This window comes from Zosterops lateralis (assembly GCF_965231275.1).
Source record: "Zosterops lateralis genome assembly, chromosome: 27".
Lineage (NCBI taxonomy): Eukaryota > Metazoa > Chordata > Aves > Passeriformes > Zosteropidae > Zosterops > Zosterops lateralis.
Window position 1 is genome coordinate 1,423,344 of NC_139787.1, and position 26,347 is coordinate 1,449,690.

Sequence of the window (26,347 nt, forward strand, 5' to 3'; positions counted from 1 at the left end):
CTCAAATTCCAGAAGTGTGGGATCATCCCCAGCTCCGACCGCAGGGACAGGGAGAGCTCGGGACGGCCCAAAAAATCCTCAATTCTCACCCAAAAATACAAAAAAACCTGAATTTCTCCCCAAAAAAATCGAATTTCCCCAAAAAAAGTCGAGATTTCCCTCCAAAAATACCAAAAAATCAATTTCTGCCCCCCAAAAATATTGATTTTCCACAAAAAATATTGATTTTTTTTTTTTACCCAAAAAAAAAATTAGTGGATTCTCCCCCAAAAGTTCTGAATTCCACCCAAAAAAAATTCAAATTTTTCCCCACAAAATTCTGAATTAATCCTCAAAAATTAAAATTTCTCCCCCCCAAAAAAAAAAATCTCAAGTTTCCCCCCCAAAAATTCAGATCCTCCCCCTAAAAAAATCTGGATTTTCTCAAAAAAAAAAAAAATTTCCCCCCCCCCAAGAAAAAATGCCTTTTTTTGGGTCCCTAAAAACCACCCCAAGACCCCCAAAAACTGCCCTGACCCCCAAAAATCCTCCCTGATCCCCCAAAAACCAATTTGAGCCCCCAAAAACCAATCTGAGACCCCCCAAAAATGCCCTGAGACCCCAAAAATCCTCCCTGACCCCCCAAAAACCACCTCGAGACCCCCAAAACTGCCCTGAGCCCCCAAAAAACCAATTTGAGCCCCCAAAAAACTGATCTGAGACCCCAAAAACTGATCTGAGACCCCAAAAACCCTCCCTGAGCCCCCCAAACCCTCCCTGACCCCCCAAAAAAATTAATCTGAGACCCCAAAAACTGATCTGAGACCTCCAAAAATCCTCCTTGAGCCCCCAAAAACATCCCTGACCCCCCAAAAAATTAATCTGAGCCCCCAAAAACCCTCCCTGATCTGAGACCCCAAAAAACTCCCCCTGACCCCCCAAAAACTGATCTGAGATCCCAAAAAAATTAATCTGAGACTCCCCAAAAACCACCTCGAGACCCCCAAAAACCAATCTGAGACCCCCAAAACCTGGTCTGAGAACCCCAGAAAACCTCCCTGAACCCCAAAACCCCTCCCTGACCCCCCAAAAAACCAACCTGAGACCTCCAAAGAACTGATCTGAGACCCCAAAAACTGATCTGAGACCCCAAACCCCTCCCTGACTCCCCAAAAACTGATCTGAGACCCCCAAAAAATTAATCTGAGACCCCAAAATCCCCCCAAAAGGCGCCCCCGGCCCCTTCCCTTCCCCTCCCCTCGTTATTCCCTTTTCATCCCTCGGGCTCTCGGAATTCCTGGCCCAGCCCTAATTAATTTGTGGAGGAACAATGTCTAATTAAGACTTTTGTGAGCAAAGGGAGAGAGAGAGAGGAAAAAAAAAAAAAGAAATTAAAAAAAAAAATAAAATCCTGGATTTAATGAGAGGGAAAAATGAGCCAAAAAAAAAAAAAAAAAAGCCACAAAAAATAAAAAATAAAATAAAATAAAATAAAATAGAATGAAATAAAATAAAATAGAATAAAATAGAATAAAATAAAATAGAATAAAATAAAATATAAAATAAAATAAAATAAAATAAAATAAAATAAAATAAAATAGAATAGAATAAAATAAAATAAAATAAAATAAAATAAAATAAAATAAAATAATAATAAAAAAAGCGCCAAAACCAAAAAATAATTTTTAAAAAAGGCCAAAAAATATGGAAAATAATTTTAAAAAAACCTCTGGAATTTTTTTTTTCCTCCTCCCTCCTCCCTCCCCTCCGGAGCTGTGCCCTCATTAGCAGAGCTCTTAATGAGACTTTGTTAATTAACGGGGTTAACGGATAGAGGGGGAGGAGGGGAGGGAGGAGAGCCTGGAATCCCCCCCGTGCCTCAGTTTCCCTCATGGAAAAAAATCCTTTTATGGACCCCCCGTGCCTCAGTTTCCCTCTGGAAATTTGGTGTCCAGGGAAATTCATGGACCCTCCCATGCCTCAGTTTCCCTCTGGAAAATCCTTTCTTGGACCCCCTCCCCGTGCCTCAGTTTCCCTCTGGGAATTTGGTGTTCATGGACCCGTGCCTCAGTTTCCCTGTGGAAATTCAGTGGACCCGTGCCTCAGTTTCCCTCTGGAAAACCCTTCTATGGTCCCCCCGTGCCTCAGTTTCCCTCTGGAAATTCAGTGTTCATGGATCCGTGCCTCAGTTTCCCTCTGGAAATTCAGTGTTCATGGATCCGTGCCTCAGTTTCCCTCTGGAAATTCAGTGTTCATGGATCCGTGCCTCAGTTTCCCCCATGGAAAATCCTTCCATGGACTCCCCTGTGCCTCAGTTTCCCTCTGGAAAATCCTTCTATGGACCCCCCACCCCGTGCCTGTTTCCCTCTGGAAGTTCAGTGGATCTGTGCCTCAGTTTCCCCATGGACCCGTGCCTCAGTTTCCCTCATGGAAAACCAACCCCATGGGCCTCGTGCCTCAGTTTCCCCCAGGACACCCCTGTGTCACCAGTGACCCCAGTGCCACCACCATGGGGACATCCCTGTGTCACCAACCCCAGTGCCACCAGCTTGGGGACATTCCTAAGGCCACCACCGTGGGGACATTCCTGTGTCACCAACCCCAGTGCCACCATCGTGGTGACATCCCAGTGTCACCAGTGATCCCAGTGACACCACCATGGTCACATCCCTGTGTCACCAGTGACCCCAGTGCCACCATTGTGGTGACATCCCTGTGTCACCAACCCCAGTGCCACCAGCCTGGTGACACCCCAGTGTCACCAATGATCCCAGTGCCACCACCATGGGGACACTCCTGTGTCACCAATCAGTGCCACCATTGTGGTGACACCCCCATGTCACCCATGAGCCTGGTGCCACCACCATGGGGACATCCGTAAGGCCACCATTGTGGGGACATCCCTGTGTCACCAGTGATCCCAGTGCCACCAGCATGGGGACACCCCTGTGACCCCATTGCTGGTGCCACCAGCTTGGGGACATCCCTGTGTCACCAATCACCCCCGTGCCACCACCATGGTCACATCCTTGTGTCACCAACCCCAGTGCCACCAGCTTGGGGACATTCCTAAGGCCACCACCGTGGGGACATTCCTGTGTCACCACCCCCAGTGCCACCAGGTTGGGGACATCCCTGTGACCCCATTGCTGGTGCCACCACTGTAGGGACACCCCTCTGTCACCAACCCTAGTGCCACCATTGTGGTGACATCCCAGTGTCACCAGTGATCCCAGTGCCACCAGCTTGGGGACATCTCTAAGGCCACCACCGTGGTGACATCCCTGCTGTCCCCACCCCCACCCCGGCCACCCCCCCCGGGCTGTGCCACCACCAAGGTGACCCCGCGAGGGACACTGGCGACACTGGTGTGGGGGAGGGGACACTGGTGACACTGGGCTGGGGGAGGGGACACTGCGGTGGGGGAGGGGCAGCCATTTCCTCTCCTCATTTGTTTTTCTAATTTCGCCTTTTTTATGTTTGAAAAAAAAAAAAAAAAAAAAAAAAAAAAAAAAAAAAAAAAAGAAAAAAGAAAAGAAATGGAAATAACTGGAGCATCCCTTCCCCGGAGAGCTCCGAGTCTTCTGCGGGCGGGGACAGGCCGGGAGCCACCCCAGTGTCACCTCCTGTCACCCCAGTGTCACCCCTGGGGACACCACAATGTCCCCAAGCCTTTGGGGAAAGCCCCAGGTGGATTTTTGGGGGATTCTGGTGCTCCCCCCATTCCCAATTTTCCCTCTTGAGGGTGTGGAGAGGTCGGGAGGGGTCCCTGTCACCCCCGTGTCACCCCCAGGCCACCCCCAGGGACATTGGGGTGTCCCCAAGCCTGTGGGAAAAGCCCCGGGTGGATTTTGGGGACAGGGACAGGGATGGGACAGGGACAGGGATGGCAATGGGGACAGGGACAGGGACAGGGACACGGACACTAAGAATGGTGGCACAGGAGGGATGGGACAGGGACAGGGATGGGGACAGGGACACCAAGGACGGTGGCATAAGGGGAATGGGGACAGTGATGGGGACACAGGGACAGGGACAAAGGGACTTTGGGGAGTTTGGGATGGTGGGGATGGGGACAGGGTTGGGGACACAGGGACACTGAGGATGGTGACACAATGGGAATGGGGACAGGGATAGGGACAGGGAAAGGGACAAATGGACTTTGGGGAGTTTGGGATGGCGAGGATGGGGACATGGGACAGGGACAGGGACAGGGACAAGGATGGGGACACAGGGACACCGAGGACGGTGGCAGAAGAGGGATGGGGACAGAGACAGGGACAAATGGACTTTGGGGGAGTTTGGGATGGTGGGGATGGGGACAGGGACAGGGGACAGTGATGGAGACACAGGGACAGGGACAAAGGGACAATGGGAAGGTTGGGATGGCAGGGATGGGGACAAGGGACAGGGGACAGCAATGGGGACACAGGGACACCGAGGGCAGTGGCACAAGGGGAACGGGGACAGTGATGGGGACACAGGGACAGGGACAAATGGACTTTGGGGAGTTTGGGATGGGGACAGGGACAGTGATGGGACAGGGATGGGGACACAGGGACAGGGATGGGGACAGGGATGGGGACACAGGGACAGGGATGGGGACACAGGGACAGGGATGGGGACACAGGGACACCGATGACAGTGACACAAAGGAACAGGGCCAGGGCCAGGCCCGGTGGCACAGAAGGGACATCGCCCCTTTCCCGCCCATCCCGGGGATTGCGGGATTCAATTATCGAGGAATTAAAGGCCGGAATATTTAATTAATTCCTGGATTAGAGAACGACTGGGGGATTGAGGCCCAAAACGGGGTCGGGGACTTTGGGGTGACACCAAATGACACCGAGGCGACACCAAGTGACATCTGGGGGGGGATGGGGACACCCCCAAACGCCCCTCCCCCAAATTCCAAACCCCAAAAACTCCAAAATCCCCCAAAATCCTGAAAAATCCCCAAAATTTTGTGCTTGTCCAGGGATGGGAGGGACACCCTGGAAGTGTCACCTACTTGGTGACAAAGTGGGGACATGGGGACAGCTGGAATTATTTGGGATTCTTTTTCTTGACCTTAAAAAAAAAAAAAAAAATAAATAAATTTTAAAAATCCTGGAATTTTTTCCCCCTTCTCCGGGAGCTGATCCGGCTTTTCCAGAAAGTACAAAATAATAATAATAATAATAATAATAATAATAATAATAATAATAATAATAATAATAATAACAATAATAACAGTAATAATAATAGTAATAATAGTAATAATAGTAATAATAATGATATTAATGACAATAATAGTAATAATAATGATAATAATAACGATAATAATAATAACAATAATAATAATGACAGTGATAATAATAGTAATAATAGTAATAATAATGATAATAATAACAACAATAATAATAGTAATGATAATAATAACGATAATAATAATAATAACAATAATAACAATAATAATAGTAATAATAATAATAGTAATAATAATAACAATAATAATAATGAATAAAAATAAAAATAATTTTTTTAAAAAAAGGGAAGAAAAACGGGAATTTCAGCAAAAATTTGGGATTTTTTCGGGAAGAAATATCCCAAAAATCCAATATTTTTGCGCCGATTTCATCCTGGTTTTTTTATGGGGTTAAACCGGGTGATTCCCTATTTGGGGACAGGGCTGGAGCCGTGGCCGGGCTGAGCCGAAAAGTCCCAAATTCCTGAATCCCAAAAATAGTTGCTGGCGCCGGGAGGGGGAGCGGGATGTGCCAGGGCTCATCTCGTCTCTGCTCTGCTCTCCCAGATCCGCCCGCGCCGCCTTCCCGCCGGGATGGGGCCCCAAATCCCGGGAAAACGGGGGAAAAATTACCGGGAAAATGGGGCAAAATTACCGGGAAAATGGGGCAAAATTACCGGGAAAATGGGGGCAAAATTACCGGGAAAAATAGGAAAATGAGGGCTGGAATTCCTGGGAAAATGGGGGTAAAATTCCTGGGAAAACAGGGGTAAAATTCCCAGGAAAAATAGGAAATTGGGAGCCGGAATTACTGGGAAAATAGGGGCAAAATTCCTGGAAAAATAGGGCGGGAATTACTGGGAAAATGGGGCCGGAATTCCAGGGAAAAATAGGAAAATGGGGGCAAAATTCCCCGGGAAAAATAGGAGAATTGGGGCTGGAATTCCTGGGAAAACAGGGGCAAAATTCCCGGGGAAATGGGGCCAAAATTCCTGGGAAATCAGGGGTAAAATTACCGGGAAAAATAGGAAAATGGGGGCTGGAATTCCTGGGGAAATGGGAGTAAAAATGGGCAAAATTCCCAGGAAAATGGGGCCAAAATTACCGGGAAAACAGGGGCAAAATTCCCGGGAAATGGGAAAATGGGGGCCGGAATTCCCGGGAAAACGGGGGCCAGAATTCCCTACGGGATGGGGGTAAAATTCCCAGGAAAACAGGAAAACAGGGGCTGGAAAAATGGGAAAATGGGGGCCAAATAAACAGGAAAATGGGGATCAGAATTCTTGGGAAAATAAGGACAAAATTCCTGGGGAAACAGGAAAATGGGGGCCGGAATTCACAGGAAAATGGGGGCTGGAATTCCTGATAAAAATGGGATGGATCCCTGGTAAAATGAGATCCCAATTCCCTGTCAGGATGGGATCCCACATTCCCAGCTTTGTTGGGGTCTCCAGCTCGGGACCCTCCGCATCCCATCCCATCCCACTGACCCCATCTCATAAATCCCATTCCATAAATCCCATCCTATGGATCCCGTCCCATTGATCCCATCCCATAAATCCCATCCCACAAATCCCACCCCATAAATCCCATCCTATGGATCCCATCCCACCCTGTCCACCCCATCCCAGCGATCCCATCCCATAGATCCCATCCCATAAATCCTCTCCTATGGATCCCATGCCATGGATCCTATCCCATCTCATCCCACTGATCCCATCAATCCCATCTCATTGATCCCATCCCATAAATCGCATCCTATGGATCCCATTCCACTGACTCCATCCCATAAATCCCATCTCATCCCATAAATCCCTTCCTGTGGACCCCATCCCATCCCACTGATCCCATCTCATAAATTCCATCCCACAAGTCCCATCCCATCCCACTGATCCTGTCCCATAAATCCCATCCCATAAATCCCATCCCATGGGTCCCATCCTATCCCATAAATCCCATCCCGTCTATCTCATTCCACTGACCCCATCCCATAAATCCCATCCCACTGACCCTGTCCCATAAATCCCACCCAGTGGATCCCATCCCATCCCACCCCCAAATCCCATCCCATAAATCCCATTGTATGGATCCCATTCCACTGACCCCATCCCATAAATCCCATCCCATCCACCCCATCCGGCCCCCAAACAACCCAGGGAAAAAGATTTATTTTATTTTATTTCTTTATTTTATTTTATTTTATTTTATTTTATTTTATTTTATTTTAAAGTCTCCTCCCTCCCTCCCGCCGGGTTTTGTTGGGTTGGTTTTTTTTAATTTTTTTTTTTAATTTTTTTTTTTCTTTCTCGTAAAAATAGAAACGAACAAGTCGGGAAGAGGAGGGGAAAAGGGTTTAAATATAAAAGGCACGAGGAGAGGAAAGGGGAGGAGGGAGAGAGAGAAAATAAGGAGGGGAAAGAAAGGAAAATAGGGGGGAAATGGGGGGAAAAGGGGAAAAATGGGGAAAAATAGGGAAAATGGGGGAAAATGGGGTGAATGGGGGAGAAAATGGAAAAAAATGGGGAAAATGGGGAGAATGGGGGAAAAATGGGGGAAGAAAAGGGGGAAAATGAGGCAAAACGTGAAAAAGGTGGGAAGAAAAGGCAAAAACATGGGGAAAAAAGAGGAAAAATAGGGAGGAAAAGGAGGGAAAAAGGGAGGGAAAAAGGGGTAAAAAGGGGAGAAAAAAGGGAGAAAAAAAGGGAGAGAAAAAGGCGCAAAAAAAGGGAAGAAAAAAGGGTAAAAAGGGGAGAGAAAAAAGGGTAAAAAAGAGAGGAAAAAAGGGTAAAAAAGGGAGGGAAAAAGGGGTTAAAAAGGGAGGGAAAAAAGGGTTAAAAAGGGAGGGAAAAAAGGGTAAAAAAGGGACAAAAAAGGGAGAAAAGAGAGGAAAATGGGAGGAAAAAGGAAAAAAATAGGGGAAAATATGGGGGGAAAAGGTTAAAAAAGGGAGAAAAAAAGGGTGAAAAAGAGAAGAAAAAAGGAGTAAAGAAGAGAAGGAAAAAAGGGTAAGAAAAGGGAGGAAAAAAGGTTGAAGAGGGAGAAAAAAGGGGGGAAAAGAGGAAAAATGGGGAGGAAAAAGAAAAAAAATAGGGGGAATGTGGGAAAAAAGGAGAAAAAAGAGAGGAAAAAAAGGCTAAAAAGAGAAGAAAAAATGGGTAAAAATGGAGGAAAAAAAGAGTAAAAAAGAGAGGGAAAAAAAGGGTAAAAAATAAAGAAAAAAAAGCAAAAAAAAGCTGCGGCGCGGGGAGATTTGGCTCTATCTGAGAGCTGTCAGCGCGAATCCACAGCTGAGCTTTGAGAGCCGGAGTTTAATGGCGAGAGCAGGGAGAGGGAGGGGCCCGGGGCTCCATCCCAAACCCGCTCCATAAATCCGGGGAGACGGGCCGGGAACCGCCGGGGGGGACAGGGGACACTGGGGACAGAGGGGACAGAGGGGGGGACAGAGGAGGGGACAGAGGGGGGGACAGGGGGGTCCTGGTTTGGGGACATTACCATGGGGGACAGGAGGGTTTGGGGACATTGCCATTGATAAATCCAGGGAGACAGGGAGGGAAGGGACAGGGGGACATGGGGGGGACATGGGGGAGACAGAGGGGGGACAGAGAGGGGACAGAGAGGGGGGACAGAGAGGGGACAGAGAGGGGACAGAGAGGGGACAGAGAGGGGGGACAGAGAGGGGACAGAGAGGGGATAGAGAGGGGGGACAGAGAGGGGACAGAGAGGGGACAGAGGGGACAGAGAGGGGGGACAGAGAGGGGACAGAGGGGGGGACAGAGAGGGGATAGAGGGGGGACAGGGGGACATGGGGGGGACATTGGGGACTGCAGTGGGGTCCTGGTGCTGCCCAGTTTGGGGACATTGCCGTGGGGACAGGGGGGTCTGGGGACAAGGGGACAGTGCCATGGGGACAGGAGGGTTTGGGGACATTGCCATGGATAGATCTGAGGAGACAGGGAGGGAAGGGACAGGGGGACATGGGGGGGACATTGGGGACTGCAGTGGGGTCCTGGTGCTGCCCAGTTTGGGGACATTGCCGTGAGGACAGGGGGGTTTGGGGACATTGCCGTGAGGACAGGGGGGTTTGGGGACATTGCCGTGGGCAGAGGAGGATTTGGAGACATTGCCATTGATAAATCCGGGGAGACAAGGCCGGGAAGGGATGGAGGGACACAGAGGGGACAGAGAGGGGACATTGGGGTCCTGGCACCACCCAGTTTGAGGACATTGCCGTGGGGACAGGGGGGTTTGGGGACATTGCCATGGGCACAGGAGAATTTGGGGACAGGGAGACATTCCCTTGGGGACAGCAGGGTTTGGGGACATTGCCATGGGGACAGGAGAGTTTGGGGACAGGGGGACATGGCCATGGAATGCAGGAAGGGACCATGGTGACAAAGAGGGGAGGGTGGCACGGTGACACCAGGGGGTGTCACAGCAGCAAGGGGGACACGGTGACAATGGCGGGGGTGGCACGGTGACACTGGGGGGGTGGCACAGCAGCAAAGGGGACACGGTGACAATGAGGGGGGGGGTGGCACGGTGGCACCACCACCACATCATCCAGGGGGACACGGTGACAATGTGGGGACACAACAGCGAGCGGCCACCTCCCGCCTGTCCCCACCACTGTCACCTCGGTGCAGTGTCACCACGGCCAAGGCGACAAAAGCCACCAGCGAGGTGACACCGGAGGGGGTGGCACCAAAGTGACAGGAGGTGGCTCTGGCGGTGACAATCACAGTCTGTCACCTCGGCTGGCGCTGGGAGGGTGGCACTGGTGGGTTGGGGACAATGTTGGGGACACATCGGGGGGTGACAGAGGTGACAGTTGGGGTTGGAATTTTGGGCAGGGAGGGGACAGTGACACCAGGAGTGGTGACAGGGATGGGACAGGGCACGACAGCCCCAGCTGGACCCGTTTTTACCTTGATTTGCCCCAAAATCTGGGGCCATTTTAGTGCCCGTTTTCCTCAAAATCCCCGTGCCATCCCAGTTCCTGTTTTCCCTTGATTTTCCCCCTTTTCCCTTGATTTTTCCCCAAAATCTGGGGCCATTTTAGTGCCCGTTTTCCTCAAAATCCCCGTGCCATCCCAGTTCCTGCTTTCCCTTGATTTTCCCCCAAAATCTGGGGCCATTTTGGTCCCCATTTCCCCTTGATTTTCCCCAAAATTCCGGTGCTATCCCAGTTCCTGCTGTCCCTTGATTTTCCCCAAAATCCCGGTGCCATCCCATTGCCCATTTTCCCCTTGATTTTCCTCAAAATCCGGGGCCATTTTGGTGCCCATTTCCCCCAAAATCCCGGCCCATCCTCGGCTGAGTTGGTGCCATCTCATTGCCCATTTTCCCTTCATTTTTCCCCAAAATCCTGGGGCCACCCCAATACCCATTTTCCCCTCGATCTCCCCCAAAATCTGGGGCCATTTTGGTGCCCATTTTCCCCTTGATCTCCCCCAAAATTCCAGCCCATTCCCGGCTGTTCCAGTCCCACTTCATTGCCCATTTCCCCCTTGATTTTCCCCAAAATCCCGGCCCATTCCCAGCTGGGTTGGTGACATTTCATTACCCATTTTCCCTGGATTTTCCCCAAAATTCTGGTGCCATTTTCGGCTGGGTTGGTGCAATTTCAATGCCCATTTTCCCCTTGATTTCCCCAAAATTCCAGAGCAATCTCAACACCCATTTTCCCTTTGATCTCCCCCAAAATCCGGGGCCATTTCATTACCCATTTCCCCCCCAATTTCCCCCAAAATCTGGGCTCATCCCATTGCCCATTTTCCCCTCATTTTCCCCCAAAATCTGGCACCACAACGGGTCCTCCCCCACCTCTCCCTCCCTCCCTCCCTCCTTGTCCTGTTATTTTTTATTTTTCCCCCTTTTCTCCTTTTCCCGGCTCTGATCTTTCCCTCCCACCTCCCTCCTTTTCTCTCCCGGCACCTTTTTCCCTCTCTTTGATCTCTGATTTTTAATTTTTTTTTTTTTTTTTTTTTTTTTATTTCTGGTTCCTCCATCCCCCTCCTCCACATCCTCCGCTTTTTTTTTTTTTTTTTTTTTTTTTAATTTTTCCTTCATCTTTTTCCCCCAAAAAATAAAAATTCCCACATCCCTTTTCCCTCCTTGCTGGGTGTGGGTGGCACTGGGGCACCCCAGGGTGGGTTTTTTGTTTTTATTTTATTTTATTTTATTTTATTTTACTCTATTTTATTTTATTTTATGTTATTTTATTTGATTTTATGTTATTTTATTATTTTATTTTATTTTATTTTACTTTATTTTATTATTTTATTTTATTTTATTTTACTTTATTATTTTTAAAGTAGAAGAATATTTTTTGTAGTTTAAATTGTGTAAGTTTTTGCAACGTTATGGGTGTATTAAGTTTGGGTTTTTTAGGATTGAGGTTATTTGAGAAGATAATTTTTATTGTTGTTTTTTAAGGTGTTGAATTTTTTTGGTTTTGTGGGTTTTTTAATTTGGGTTTGTTGTGTTTATAGATTGTTTATATATATATTTGTGTCACATTATATATATTATAATATATATATAAAATAATATATATTTATATAATTATAATATATATAAATACATATATAATATATTATCTATATTATAGGGTTATGTATATATAGGGTTATATTTATATATATAGGGTTATATTTTTATCTATAAAATATATAAGATATATTTTATATTTTATATTTGTTAAATATATATTTACTATTTACATTTATTCTTTAATTTTATAGATTTATTCTTTATTTATTTATTGTATATTTATTTATATTTAGTATATATTTATATATTAATATATTATATAATATATGTACATTACATATAATATATATTATATATTACATATCTTATATATATTTTATATATTTTATATGTATCAGGATTGGAGGGACAATGAGATTTATTCCAAGGGATTTTGGGGATCCTGGGGGATCCCATCCCATGAATTTGGGGGAATTTATTTTAGGGATTCCTGGGGTATCCCATCCCATGGATTTGATGTGATTTATTCCAGGGATTTCTGGATCCCCATCACATGGATTTGGGGGAATTTTAGGCAGATTTTGGGGGGAATTTTAGGGGAATTTTGATGAATTTCGTGGGGATTTTGGTACCCGCCGTCTTAATTTCCTTTTCTCCATCAAACATTCCGTTCCGTACCCTATTCCAGGATTAAAACACCAGGATTTGAGCAGGGAAAAGCAGGGCAGGTCTGGGGGATCTGAGGTGGATCAGGGGCAGCTCCAGGGGATCTCAGGAGGATCCAGGGCAGCTCCAGGGAGATCTGGGACAGCTCCAGGGGATCCCGGGGGGATCCAGGGCAGCTCCAGGGGATCCCGGGGGGATCCAGGGCAGCTCCAGGGGATCCCAGGGGGATCCAGGGCAGCTCCAGGGGATCCCAGGGGGATCCAGGGCAGCTCCAAGAGGATCCTGGACAGCTCCGGGGAATCTTGGGGGGATCTGGGGCAGCTCCAGGGGATCCCAGGGGGATCCAGGGCAGCTCCAAGAGGATCCTGGACAGCTCCGGGGAATCCCAGGGGGGATCCAGGGCAGCTCCAGGGGATCCCAGGGGGATCCAGGGCAGCTCCAGGGGATCCCGGGGGGATCCAGGGCAGCTCCAAGAGGATCCTGGACAGCTCCAGGGGATCCCGGGGGGATCCAGGGCAGCTCCAGGGGATCCCAGGGGAATCCTGGGGGGATTTGGGGCAGCCTTGGGGAATCTTGGAGGGATCCCAGGAGGATCCAGGGGTATCCAGGGCAGCCCCTGGGGGTGTCCTGGGAGAATCCAGAGGGATCAGGGACAGCTCGGGGAGGATCGAGGGGATCCGGAGCAGCCTTGGGGAATCTTGGGGGGATCCCAGGAGGATCCAGTGGGATCAGGGACAGCCTTGGGGAATCTCTGGGGGATCCTGGGAGGATCTGGGGGTATCTGGGGCAACCCCTGGGAGTGTCCTGGGAGGATCTGGTGGGATCAGGGACAGTTCTGGGGGATCTTGGGGGAATCTTGGGAGGATCTGGGGAGATCCGGGGCAGCCTTGGGGAATCTCGGGGGGATCCCGGGGCTGTCCCGGGATGTCGGGGTGGCCCCGGGGTGACGCTGTGGCCACAGCGGTGCAGACACGGTTCGTGGAGGAGCCCGAGGACCAGACGGTGGTGGCGGGGCAGAGGATCGTCCTGTCCTGCGTGGTGCTCAACTACTCCGGCATCGTGCAATGGACCAAGGACGGGCTGGCCCTGGGCATGGGGCAGGGCCTCAAAGGTACCCCAGACACGGGGACACACATGGGACAGGGGTGACACCCATGGGACAGGGCCTCAAAGGTACCCCGGACACGGGGACACACATGGGACAGGGGTGACATCATACACAGGATAGGGGGACACCCATGGGACAGGGGGACACCCATGGGGCAGGGCCTCAAAGGTACCCCAGGGACACGGGGACACCCATGGGACAGGGGTGACACCCATGGGACAGGGCCTCAAAGGTACCGGGGACACGGGGACACCCATGGGACAGGGGTGACATCACACACAGGACACGGGGACACCCATGGGGCAGGGCCTCAAAGGTACCCGGGACAGGGGGACACACATGGGACAGGGGTGACATCATACACAGGACAGGGGGACACCCATGGGACAGGGGTGACACCCATGGGGCAGGGCCTCAAAGGTACCCCGGGACACGGGGACACTCATGAGACAGGGGTGACATCATACACAGGACAGGGGGACACCCATGGGACAGGGGTGACACCCATGGGACAGGGCCTCAAAGGTACCGGGGACACGGGGACACACACGGGACAGGGGTGACATCATACACAGAACAGGGGGACACCCATGGGACAGGGGTGACACCCATGGGACAGGGCCTCAAAGGTACCAGGGACAGGGGGTGGCTTAGGGGTGACACCCATGGGGCAGGGGTGACATCATACACAGGACAGGCGTGACATCATACATAGGACAGGGGGACACCCATGGGACAGGAACTCAAAGGTACCCCGGGGACAGGGGGACACCAGACATGGGACAGGGGTGACACCACACACAGGACACAGGTGACACCCCACACGGGACAGGGGTGACACCACACGGGGCAAAGGGTCAAAGGGACCCAGGACAGGGGGACACACCACACGGGACAGGGGTGACACTGTGTGAGGCAGGGGTGGCTTTGGGGGTGTCACCCACAGGGCAACGAGTCAAAGCTATCTGGGGGACAGGGGGCCTTTGGGGTGTCACCCACGGGACAGGGGTGGCTTTAGGGGTGACATCACACGGGGGACAGGGTGTCACCCATAGGGCAGGGGCTCAAAGGTACCCAGGGACAGGGGGTAGCTTTGGGGTGTCCCTGTGGGATTGGGGTGTCCCAGTGTGTGTGACCCATGGCATTGGGGTGTCCCTTTGGCATTGGGGTGTCCCTGGGGTGTCTCAGTGACACTGAGGTGACACCAACAATGTCCCCCCCAGCGTGGCCGCAGTACCGCATCATGGACAGGGTGACACTGAGGTGTCCCTAGAGTGTCCCTGGGGTGTCCCTGTGACATTGGGGTGTCCCAGTGACACTGAGGTGACACTAACGATGTCTCCCCAGCATGGCCGCAGTACCGGGTTATGGGCAGGGTGGGATTGGAGTGTCCCTTGGGTGTCCCTGGGGTGTCCCTGTGGCACTGAGGTGACACCAGTGATGCTGAGGTGACACCAGTGACACTGAGGTGACACTAATGATGTCCCGCTGCGTGGCCGCGGTACCGGATCGTGGGCAGGGTGGGATGGAAGTGTCCCTTGGGTGTCCCTGGGATGTCCTGGTGGCACTGAGGTGACACCAGCGGCACTGAGGTGTCCCCTCTGCTGTCCCCGCAGCGTGGCCGCGGTACCGGATCGTGGGCAGGGTGGGATTGGGGTGTCCTTGGGGTGTCCCTGGGGTGTCCCTGTGGCACTGAGGTGACACCAGTGATGCTGAGGTGACACCAGTGGCACTGAGGTGACACTAACGATGTCCCCCCAGCGTGGCCGCGGTACCGGATCGTGGGCACGGCCGACTCTGGCCAGTACAACCTGGAGATCAGCCAGGCCGAGCTCTCCGATGACGCCGTCTACGAGTGCCAGGCCACCGAGGCCGCGCTGCGCTCGCGCCGTGCCCGGCTCACTGTGCTCAGTGAGTGTCCCCTAGATGTCCCCAATGTCACCGGGGTGTCCCCCGTGTCCCCAGTGTCCCCAGTGCCCCACACAGTCCCCAGTATCACCAGTGTCCCCAGTGTCTCTGGTGCCAGGCCACAGAGGCCACGCTGCATCCATGTTCAGTGAGCCTCACCAGGGTTTCCCCAATGTCCCCAGGGTGTCCCCAGGGTGTCCCCAGTGTCACCAGGGTCCCACGCAGTCCCCAGTGTCCCACACGGTTCCCAATATCCCACATGGCCCCCGGTGTCCCCAATGATGTCCCCAATGTCCCACACAGTCCCCAGAGTCCCCAACGTCCCAAACCCGCCCCTAAATCCCACCTCAAACCCCACTGGCCCCAGTTGTCCCTTGGCTCTGCCACCACCACTGTCCCCCATGTCCCCCCGCAGTCCCCCCGGAGGACCCCACCATCGACGGCGCCCCCGAGATCCTGCTGAGGGCGGGGACCCCCTACAACCTGACCTGCCACACGCGCAGCGCCAAACCCGCCGCCACCATGGCCTGGTTCCGGGACGGGCTGCCGCAGGATGGAGCTGTCACCACCACGGTATGGCCCCAAAACTGTCACCATGACCCCAAAACTGTCACCCTGTCCATCCCTGTCCATCCCTGTCCTGTCCCCACCATGGCCTGGTTCTGGGACGGGCTGCCACAGGACAGCGCTGTCACCACCACGGTATGTCACCAGTGTCACCAGAAATGTCACCTTGTCCCCAAAACTGTCACTGTGTGTCCCCTGTCCATCCCTGTTCTGTCCCTGCCACCATGGCCTGGTTCCGGGACGGGCTGCCGCAGGACAGCGCTGTCACCACCACGGTATGTCACCTGTGTCCCCAAAACTGTCACCTTGTCCCCAAAACTGTCATTGTGTCCCCCCTGTCCTCCCTGTCCTGTCCTCACCATGGCCTGGTTCCGGGACGGGCTGCCACAGGACAGCGCTGTCACCACCACAGTATGTCACCAGTGTCCCCAGAAATGTCACTGTGTGTCCCCTGTCCTCCTTGTCCATCCCTGTCCATCCCTGTCCATCCGTGTCCTGTCCCCACCATGGCCTGGTTCCGGGACGGGCTGCCACAGGACGGCGCTGTCACCACCACGGTATGTCACCAGTGTCCCCAGAAATGTCACTGTGTGTCCCCTGTCCTCCTTGTCCATCCCTGTCCACCCCTGTCCATCCCTGTCCATCCGTGTCCTGTCCCCACCATGGCCTGGTTCCGGGACGGGCTGCCGCAGGACAGCGCTGTCACCACCACAGTATGTCACCTGTGTCCCCAAAACTGTCACCCTGTCCTCCTTGTCCATCCCTGTCCTGTCCCACCATGGCCTGCTTCCGGGACAGGCTGCCGCAGGACAGTGCTGTCACCACCACGGTATGGCTGTCACCAGTGTCACCAGAACTGTCACCTTGTCCCCAGTGTTCCCCAGTGACCCTGGGGATTTTCGGGCATTTTTGGGGGGAATTTTTGGTGATTTTTTTGGATTTTTGGGGGGATTTGGGGCGAATTTTTAGGATGTTCCCAGTGTCCCCAGTATCCCCAGTGACTCCAGAGATTTTGAGGGGTCTGGGGGGATTTCTTGGGGGATGTTTTTGGTGATTTTTTGCGCGATTTTTCCGGTGATTTTTTTGAGTTTTTTTTTTTTTTTGGATTTTGGGTGGATTTTTGGTGTGTCCCCAATGTCCCCAATGTCCCCTCAGGAGGTGCTGGCCGATGGGAAGAGGGAGAGCACCACCAGCCTGCTGCCCATCACCCCCACAGACCTGGACATCGGGCGCGTGTTCTCGTGCCGCTGCTCCAACGAGGCCGTGCCCGGAGGAAAGGAAACCTCGGTGCGCCTCAACGTGCACCGTGAGTGACACCAGGGACACCGGGGATGGACAGGGGACACTGGGGACACCAGGGGACAGCGGGGATGGACAGGGGACACCGGGGATGGACAGGGGACAGCAGGGACAGCCAGGGGACAGCCAGGGGATTGGGACACTGGGGACATCCAGGGGACTGGGGACACTGGGGACAGCCAGGGGACAGCAGGGACAGTGGGGACATTGTGGGTATTGGGGGTATCGGGGAAAGCCAGGGGACACCGGGGACAGCCAGGGGATTGGAGACAGCCAGAGGATCGGGGACACTGGGGACATCAGGGGCATTGGGGACAGCAGGGACAGCCAGGGGACATCCAGGGGATTGGGGACATTGGGGATACCAGGGACAGTGGGGACAGTGGGGACACTGATGACATTGGAGATATTGGGGACATTGAGGATATCAGGGACATTGGGGACATCAGAGACATCTGGGGGACTGGGAACATACAGGGGACATTGGGGACATCCAGGGGATTGGGGACACTGGGGACATTGGGGACATCCAGGGGACATCCTGGGTACACCCAGAAGACATCCAGGGGACATTGGGGACATCCAGGGGGCATCCTGGGGATTGGAGACATTGGAGACATCTAGGGGACATCCAGGGGATTGGGGACACTGGGGACATTGGGGACATCCAGGGGACATCCAGGGGACATTGGGGACTTTGGGGGCATCCAGTGGATTGGGGACACTGGGGATACCAAGGACGGTGGGGACACTGGGGACATCCAGGGGATTGGGGACACTGGGGACATCCAGGGCATTGGGGACACTGGGGATACTGGGGACAGTGGGGACATCAGGGACATTGAGGATATTGGGGACATCCATGGGATTGGGGACACTGGGGACATCCAGGGGTTCTGACAGGGACAGGGATGGGATTTAGGGTCACCAAAGGGACAGAGATGAGGGTGACACTGGGATGGGATTTAGGGTCCCCAGACTGGGATGGGATTTGGGGTAGGATGGGATTTGGGGTGGGATAGGATTTGGGGTGGGACGGGATTTGGGGCAGGATAGGATTTGGGGTGGGATGGGATTTGGGGCAGGATAGGATTTGGGGTGGGATGGGATTTGGGATAGGATGGGATTTAGAGTGGGATGGGATTTAGGGCAGGATGGGATTTAGGATCCCCACAAGTTCAGGGATGGGATTTAGGGCCCTGACAGAGGTGACCACACTGGGATGGGATTTGGGGTGGGATGTGATTTAGGGTGGGATGGGATTTCAGGTGGGATGGGATTTGGGGTAGGATAAGATTTAGGGTAAAATGGGATTAAGGGTGGGATGTGATTTAGGGCAGGATGGGATTTCGGATCCCCACAAATTCAGGGCCAGGGGTGCCCCACCCCAGATCTTTGGGGTCCCCCCGTGTCCCCCTGACCCCGTGGTGTCCCCACAGATCCCCCAACGGTGACTTTGTCCATCCAGCCGCAGACGGTGCAGGAGGGCGAGAGGGTCGTGTTCACCTGTATGGCCACGGCCAACCCCGAGATCAAGGGCTACAGGTGAGCCCAAAACCCCCGGGGGAGGGACTGGGGTCAGGATTGGGGTTGGAAATTGGGGTTGGAAATTGGGATCGGGATTGGGGTTGGAAATTGGGGTTGGGGTCAAATGGGATCCCTAAATTTTCCCGCCTTGGTTCTGTCTTCCCTTCCCAAAACTCCCCCTGGGATTGGAAACTGGGACTGGAAATTGGGATTGGAAATTGGGATTGGAAATTGGGATTGGGGTCACCCACTGTCCCCACCTTGGCTCTGTGTCCCCTCCACACCCCAAAACTCCCCAGGATTGGAAATTTGGATTGGAAATTGGAATTGGGGTTCAAAATTGGGGTTGGGGTCAAATGGGATCCCTAAATATCCCCACCTTGGTTCTGTGTCCCCTTCCCTTCCCAAATCCACTGGAATGGGGATTGGGAATTGGGATTGGAGACTGGGATTGGGATCGGGGTCACCTGATGTCCCCATGGTGGCTCTGTGTCCCCTCCACACCCCAAAACCTTACAGGGTTGGGATTGGGACTGGGGTCACTCAATGTCCCAACAGTGTCCCCGTGTCCCAGGTGGGTCAAGGGTGGGGTGCTGATGGGGATTTAGGATCATGATTTAGGATCAGGATTTAGGATTGGGATCAGGATTTGGGATCAGGATCAGGATTTAGGATTTAGGATTTAGGATCAGGATTTAGGATGTCCCCGTGTCCCAGGTGGGCCAGGGGCGGGGTGCTGATCAGGATTTAGGATCAGGACCAGGATTCAGGATCAGGATTTAGGATTGGGATCAGGATCAGGATTTAGGATCAAGATTTAGGATGTCCCTGTCCCCAGGTGGGCCAAGGGCGGGGTGCTGATGGGGATTTAGGATTGGGATCAGGATTTAGGACTGTCCCATGTCCCAGGTGGGCCAAGGGCGGGGTGCTGATCGAGGAGGCCCGGGAGAACAGGTACGACACGCAGGTGGATCACACCTTCTTCACGGAGCCCGTGTCCTGCGAGGTGCACAACGACATCGGCAGCACCAACGTCAGCACCCTGGTGGACGTGCATTGTGAGCCCTAAATACCTGTTCTGGTCCTAAATAAACTGTCCTGGCCCTAAATCTGGCCCTAAATACCTGTCCTGGACCTAAATACCTGTCCTGGCCCTAAATCCAGCCCCAAATCCGGCCCCAAAGCCCCAAATCCCACCCTAAATACCTGTCCTGGCCCTAAATCCGGCCCTAAATACCTTTCCTGACCCTAAATACCTGCCCAACCCCAAACCCGGCCCTAAATACCTGTCCTGGCCCCAAAACTGGCCCCAAATCTTCTGCCTTGACTCCAAATCTGGCCCTAAATCCCCTTTCCTGGCCCTAAATCCCCTTCTCTGGCTCTAAACGCCTTCCCTGTCCCCAGATCCCCTTTTCTGGCCCCAAATCCAGCCCCAAATCCTCTTTGCCAGTCCCAAATCCCCTTCCCTGGCCCCAAATCCCCTTCCCTGGCCCTAAGTCCCCTTCCCTGCCCCCAAATCCCCTTTCCCAGCCCAAAATCCCACCTTAAATCCCCTTTCCCTGGCCCTAAATCCACTTCCCTGGTGGCTCCAAGTCCCCTTTCCCAGCCCCAAATCCCCTTTCCTGACCCCAAATCCACTTCCTTGGCTCCAAATCCCCTGCCCTGACCCTAAATCCCCTTCTCTGGCCATAAATCCCTTCCCTGACCCCAAATCCCTTTCCCTGGCCCTAAACCCCCTTTCCTGGCCCCAAATCCACTTCCTTGGCTCCAAATCTCCTTCCCTGACCCCAAACCCCTTTCCCTGACCCCAAATCCCCTTTCCTGGCCCCAAACCCTTTTCCCTGTCCCCAAATCAAGCCCTAAATCCCCTTCCCTGTCCCCAAATCCCCCTCCCCAAACCCCTCTCCTCATTTCCCCCGTTTTCCCCCCGCAGTCGCCCCCCGGATCGTGGTGGACCCCAAACCCACCGTGACCGACATCGGCTCCGACGTCACCCTGACCTGTGTGTGGTCGGGGAACCCCCCCCTGACCCTCACCTGGACCAAGAAGGAGTCCAACATGGTAGGAGACCCCCAAAATCCCCAAAAAAATAGCCCGAAAAATAAAAAAAAAAAATCACCCCAAAAATCAAAAAAAATCACCCCAAAAATCCCCCCAAAAATCAAAAAAGTCCCCGCAAAAATCCCAAGAAAATTCCAAAAAGGATCCTCCCAAAATCCAAAAAAGTCCCCCCCAAAAATCCCCACCTGTCCCCAATTGTCCCCAACTGTCCTTGATTGTCCCCAACTGTCCTCACATGTCCCCAGCTGTCCCCAACTGTCCTCAACCATCCCCAACTCTCCCCAATTGTCCTCAACTGTCCCCAACTATCCTTGATTGTCCTCAATTGTCCCCAATTGTGCCCAGCTGTCCCCAACTGTCCCCAACTGTCCCCAGTTGTTTCCAACTGCCCCCAGCTGTCCTCAATTGTCCTCAATTGTCCCCAACTGTCCCTACCTGTCCTCAATTGTCTCCAACTGTCCCCAATTGTCCCCAACTGTCCCTACCTGTCCTTAATTGTCTCCAACTGTCCCCAATTGTCCCCAACTGTCCTCAGTTGTCCCCAACTGTCCCCAGCTGTCCCCACTGTCCCCAATTGTCTCCAACTGTCTCCAACTGTCTCCAACTGTCCCCAACCGTCCCCAACTGTCCTCGACTGTCCCATTTGTCTCCAACTGTCCCCAATTGTCCCCAACCGTCCTCAGTTGTCTCCAACTGTCCCCAATTGTCCCCAACTGTCCCCAATTGTCCCCAACTGTCCCCAAATGTTCCCAACCATCCTCAAGTGTCCCCAGCTGTCCCCAACTGTCCTCAATTGTCCCCAACTGTCCCCAACTATCCTTGATTGTCCTCAATTGTCCCCAACTGTCCCCAACCGTCCCCAACTGTCCCCAACTGTCCCCACGTGTCCCCAGTTGTCCCCAATTGTCCCCACGTGTCCCCATGTGTCCCCACCTGTCCCTGACTGTCCCCACGTGTCCCCACGTGTCCCCACGTGTCCGCAGGTGCTGAGCAACAGTAACCAGCTGTACCTGAAGTCGGTGACGCAGGCCGACGCCGGCCAGTACGTCTGCAAGGCCATCGTGCCCCGCATCGGCGTGGGGGAGAGGGAGGTCACGCTCTTCGTCAACGGTCAGACACCCCAAAAATCCAAAAAATCATCCCAAAAAACCCCAAAAACCATCCCAAAAAACCCCAAAAACCATCCCAAAAAACCCCAAAAAAATCCCGCCCAAAAAAAACCCCCAAAAAGCTCCTGGGAATCCCTTGGGAATGGGGTGGATCCCAAAAAAATTTGGTTGTTTTTGGTTGGGAGATGAGAGGGAGGGTCACCCCCTTTTTTAATGGTCAGAGATCTCAAAAAACCCCAAAAACTACCCCAAAAAAACCCCAAAATCCCCCCAAAACTCCCCCAAAAAAGCTCCCGAGGATCACTGGGAATGGGGTGGGTCCAGGTGTCTCCTCCCCAAAAAATTTGGTCGTTTTCAGTTGGGAAGTGAGAGGGAGGTCACCCTCTTCATCAATGGTCAGACACCCCAAAAATCCCAAAAAACAACCCAAAAACCCCCCAAAAACCATCCCAAAAAAACCCCAAAATCCCTCCAAAAAGCTCCTGGGAATCCCTTGGGAATGGGGTGGATCCCAAAAAAATTTGGTTGTTTTTGGTCGGGAGGTGAGAGGGAGGGTCACCCCCTTTATCAATGGTCAGAGATCTCAAAAAAACCCAAAAACCACCCCTGAAACTCCAAAAACTCCCCCCAAAAACCTCCCACAGATCGCTGGGAATGGGGTGAGTCCAGATGTCTCCTCCCCAAAAAATTTGGTCGTTTTCAGTTGGGAAGTGAGAGGGAGGTCACCCTCTTCGTCAACGGTCAGACACCCCAAAAATCAAAAAAATCATCCCAAAAAAACCCCCCAAAATCCCCTCCAAAAACTCCAAAAAATCCCTCCAAAAAGCTCCTGGGAATCCCTTGGGAATGGGGTGGATCCCAAAAAAATTTGGTCGTTTTTGGTCGGGAGGTGAGAGGGAGGTCACCCTCTTCGTCAACGGTCAGACACCCCAAAAAACCCAAAAACCATCCCCAAAAAAACCCCCCAAAATCCCCTCCAAAAAACCCAAAAATTCCCCCCAAAAAACTCCTAAAAACCTCCCGAGAATCCCTTGGGAATGGGACAAATCGTCTTCCCTGGCCCTAAATCCCCTTCCCTGGCCCCAAATCCCTTTCCTTGGTCCCCAGGACGCAAAACTCCCCATTTTTCCTTTCTCCAGGACCCAAAATTCCCAATTTTTCCTTCCTTTGGACCCAAAATTCCTTCTCTAGGACCCAAAATTCCTTCCCTAAGACCCAAAGCTCCCAATTTTCCCTTTCCCTGGTATCTTCCCTCTCCCCGAGATCCAAAATTCCCAATTTTCCCTTTCCCTGGGATTTTCCCTTTCCCTAGAACCCAAAATTCCTTCCCCAGGACCCAAAATTCCCAATTTTCCCTGGTATTCTCCCTTTCCCCGAGACCCAAAATTCCTGATTTTCCCTTTCCCTGGGATTTTCCCTTTCCCTGGCACCTAAAATTCCTGATTTTCCCTTTCCCCAGGACCCAAAATTCCTTCCCCAGGACCCAAAATTCCCGATTTCCCCTTTCCCTGGGATTTTCCCTTTCCCCGAGACCCAAAATTCCCAATTTTCCCTTTCCCCAGGACCTAAAATTCCTTCCCCAGGACTCAAAATTCCTTCCCCAGGACCCAAAATTCCCAATTTTCCCTTTCCCCAGGACCCAAAATTCCTTCCCCAGGACCCAAATTCCCAATTTTCCCTTTCCCTGGTATTTTCCCTTCCCCAAGACCCAAATCCCGATGTTTCCCCTCCAGGCCCCCCGATCATCTCGAGCGAGCCGGTGCAGTTCGCCGTGCGCGGCGACCGCGGGAAGGTGGAGTGTTTCATCGGCAGCACGCCGCCGCCGGACCGCATCGTGAGTCACCCCAAAAACACCCCAAACGCCCCAAAATTAACTTTGAAAATTCCATGGAAATAGGTAAAAGAATACTGCGGGGAAGAAAAAAAAAAATCCCACAAAAATTCTGGGAAATTTTGTTAAAAAACAGCCCCAAAAACAAAATAAAACAAAACAAACAAAGAAAAAAATCACCAAAAAACCCCAAAGAAATGTAAAAAAAAATCCTATGAGAAATCCCACAAAGAGCCCCCAAACAACGAGGATTATATTTATATTTATATTTATATTTGTATTTGTATTTATATTTATATAATATTTTATAATACACTTATATACATATAATATGTATAAGTAATATATGGCTATGTAATAATATAATAATATATAATTAATAAATATTATGATTATATAACATATAAAACCTATAATACAATTATATAAAATACAACATAACATTACAAATATATAACATACATTTTAATCTATATTATTTATTTATATTATAATATTTCTATTATTTAATTTATATTATTTATCAGGGAATATATTTTAAAATAATATATATTTTTACATAATATATTATAATATACTATACAATATTATAATAAAGCAATATATTTTAAAATAATATTTTAATATATTACATTAGATAGTATTATATTATCATATTATATTGAATATACTTATATATAGAATAAATATATTTATATATAATTAGTATATGAGTAATTATATAATATATATAACATAACATACAATATAATTATATAAATAATGTAAAAATATAATTATATAGATAATGTAAAATAAAATATAATTATATAAAATATAATACAATCACATAATTATTTAATTTTTTAATATAGAAAATACAATATTATTATATTATACATATAACATACATTCTAATTATATAAAATACAACATAACCACATAATATATAATATATATATATAATATATAATATTTATATGTATTTTATATTTTTTATATATAAGATAAAAATGTAAAATATTTTATATATAATATAAAAATCCTCATTTATACCAACACCAATCCCCATCTTTCCTCCCCCTCCGTCCCAGGCGTGGGCGTGGAAGGAGAACATTCTGGAAGCCGGGACCCTGGAGCGGTACACGGTGGAGAGAACCAACACGGGCAGTGGGGTCCTGTCCACGCTCACCATCAACAACGTCATGGACGCCGATTTCCAGACCCGCTACAACTGCACGGCCTGGAACAGCTTCGGGCCCGGCACCGCCATCATCCAGCTCGAGGAGAAAGGTGATAACCTTGGGGACAAGTTTGGGTCATCTCCAGTTGGGTTGAGTTGGGTTGGGTTGGGTTGAGTTGAGTTGGGTTGAGTTGGAAAATCTAGGGGAATTCGGGCCCGGCACCGCCATCATCCAGCTCGAGGAGAAAGGTGACACCACTGGGGACAACCTTGGGGACAAGTTTGGGTCATCTCCAGTTGGGTTGGGTTGGGGTGGAAAATCCGGGGGAATTCAGGCCCCGCACGGCCATTGTCCAGCTCGAGGAGAAAGGTGACAACCTTGGGGACAAGTTTGGGTCATCTCCAGTTGGGTTGGGTTGGGTTGGATAATCTGAGGGAATTCAGGCCCGGCACCGCCATCATCCAGTTGGAGGAAAAAGGTGACACCACTGGGGACAACCTTGGGGACAAGTTTGGGTCATCTCCAGTTGGGTTGGGTTGGGTTGAGTTGGAAAATCTGGGGGAAATCAGGCCTGGCACACCCATTGTCCATCTTGAGGAGAAAGGTGACACCAGTGGGGAGAGCCTTGGGGACAAGGCTGGGTCACCTCCAGTTGGGTTGGGCTGGAAAAACTGGGGTAATTCAGGCCCGGCACCACCATCATCCAACTGGAGAAAGTGACACCCTTGGGGACAAGGTTGGGGACAAGGTTGGGTCACCTCCAGTTGGGGTGGGGTTGAAAAATTTGGGGAAATTCCTCCTGGGAAACATCAGGCCTTGGGAAGGGTTTGGGTTCTCCATCCATGGAAGTCTCCAAAGAATTCCTGGAGATCCCTCTGGATAACCAAGAGCAGACCGAACACTTCTCACACCCAACGACCCCAAAAACCCCTTCCCCAATCCCAAATTCCTCCGGGGATTTCGGGACCGGACTCTCCTGTCCCCCCACAGAGGTGCTGCCCGTGGGCATCATCGCCGGGGCCACCATCGGCGCCAGCATCCTCCTCGTCACCTTCCTGGTGGCCCTCGCCTGCTTCCTCTACCGGCGCCGCAAAGGAAGTGAGTGAGGGGACAAAGTGACACCTGAGGGGACAGCAGTGACACCTGAGGGGACAGCGGTGACCCCGTGGTCACCCTGTGGTCACCCTGTGGTCACTCTCAGGCCGTAAGGACGTGACGCTGCGCAAGCTGGACATCAAGGTGGAGACGGTGAACCGGGAGCCGCTGACGCTGCACGCGGACAGGGAGGAGGACACGGCCAGCGTCTCCACGGCCACACGCGTCATGAAGGCCATCTACTCGGTGAGGGACACCCGGGGACGGCCTCGGGGGGCGTGGGGACAGGGAGTTGTCACCTGGGGGTGGGTGGGA

General features: G+C 51.3%; 1 protein-coding gene and 1 long non-coding RNA gene across 2 annotated transcripts in view; one reads left to right on the forward strand and one right to left on the reverse strand.

Moving 5' to 3' along the window:
- KIRREL1 (kirre like nephrin family adhesion molecule 1) overlaps positions 1–26,347 on the forward strand; it is a gene marked incomplete at its 3' end in the record, with an annotated part of 46,853 nt that overhangs the window by 16,598 nt on the left and 3,908 nt on the right. Inside the window, exons 2-13 of the mRNA XM_083878755.1 lie at positions 13,326–13,475; positions 15,234–15,383; positions 15,796–15,953; positions 17,103–17,253; positions 18,686–18,791; positions 19,683–19,831; positions 20,707–20,834; positions 21,818–21,944; positions 23,677–23,777; positions 24,848–25,046; positions 25,928–26,035; positions 26,139–26,278. Of these exons, the coding sequence (XP_083734881.1) occupies positions 13,326–13,475; positions 15,234–15,383; positions 15,796–15,953; positions 17,103–17,253; positions 18,686–18,791; positions 19,683–19,831; positions 20,707–20,834; positions 21,818–21,944; positions 23,677–23,777; positions 24,848–25,046; positions 25,928–26,035; positions 26,139–26,278 (1,667 nt within the window). The remainder of the gene's footprint in view (positions 1–13,325; positions 13,476–15,233; positions 15,384–15,795; positions 15,954–17,102; positions 17,254–18,685; positions 18,792–19,682; positions 19,832–20,706; positions 20,835–21,817; positions 21,945–23,676; positions 23,778–24,847; positions 25,047–25,927; positions 26,036–26,138; positions 26,279–26,347) is intronic.
- Positions 1,395–2,128, reverse strand: LOC310919689. Its single transcript, XR_014591839.1, has 2 exons — positions 2,040–2,128; positions 1,395–1,994 (listed from the first exon to the last, which is right to left on the reverse strand). It is a non-coding gene; the product is annotated as an uncharacterized lncRNA (long non-coding RNA).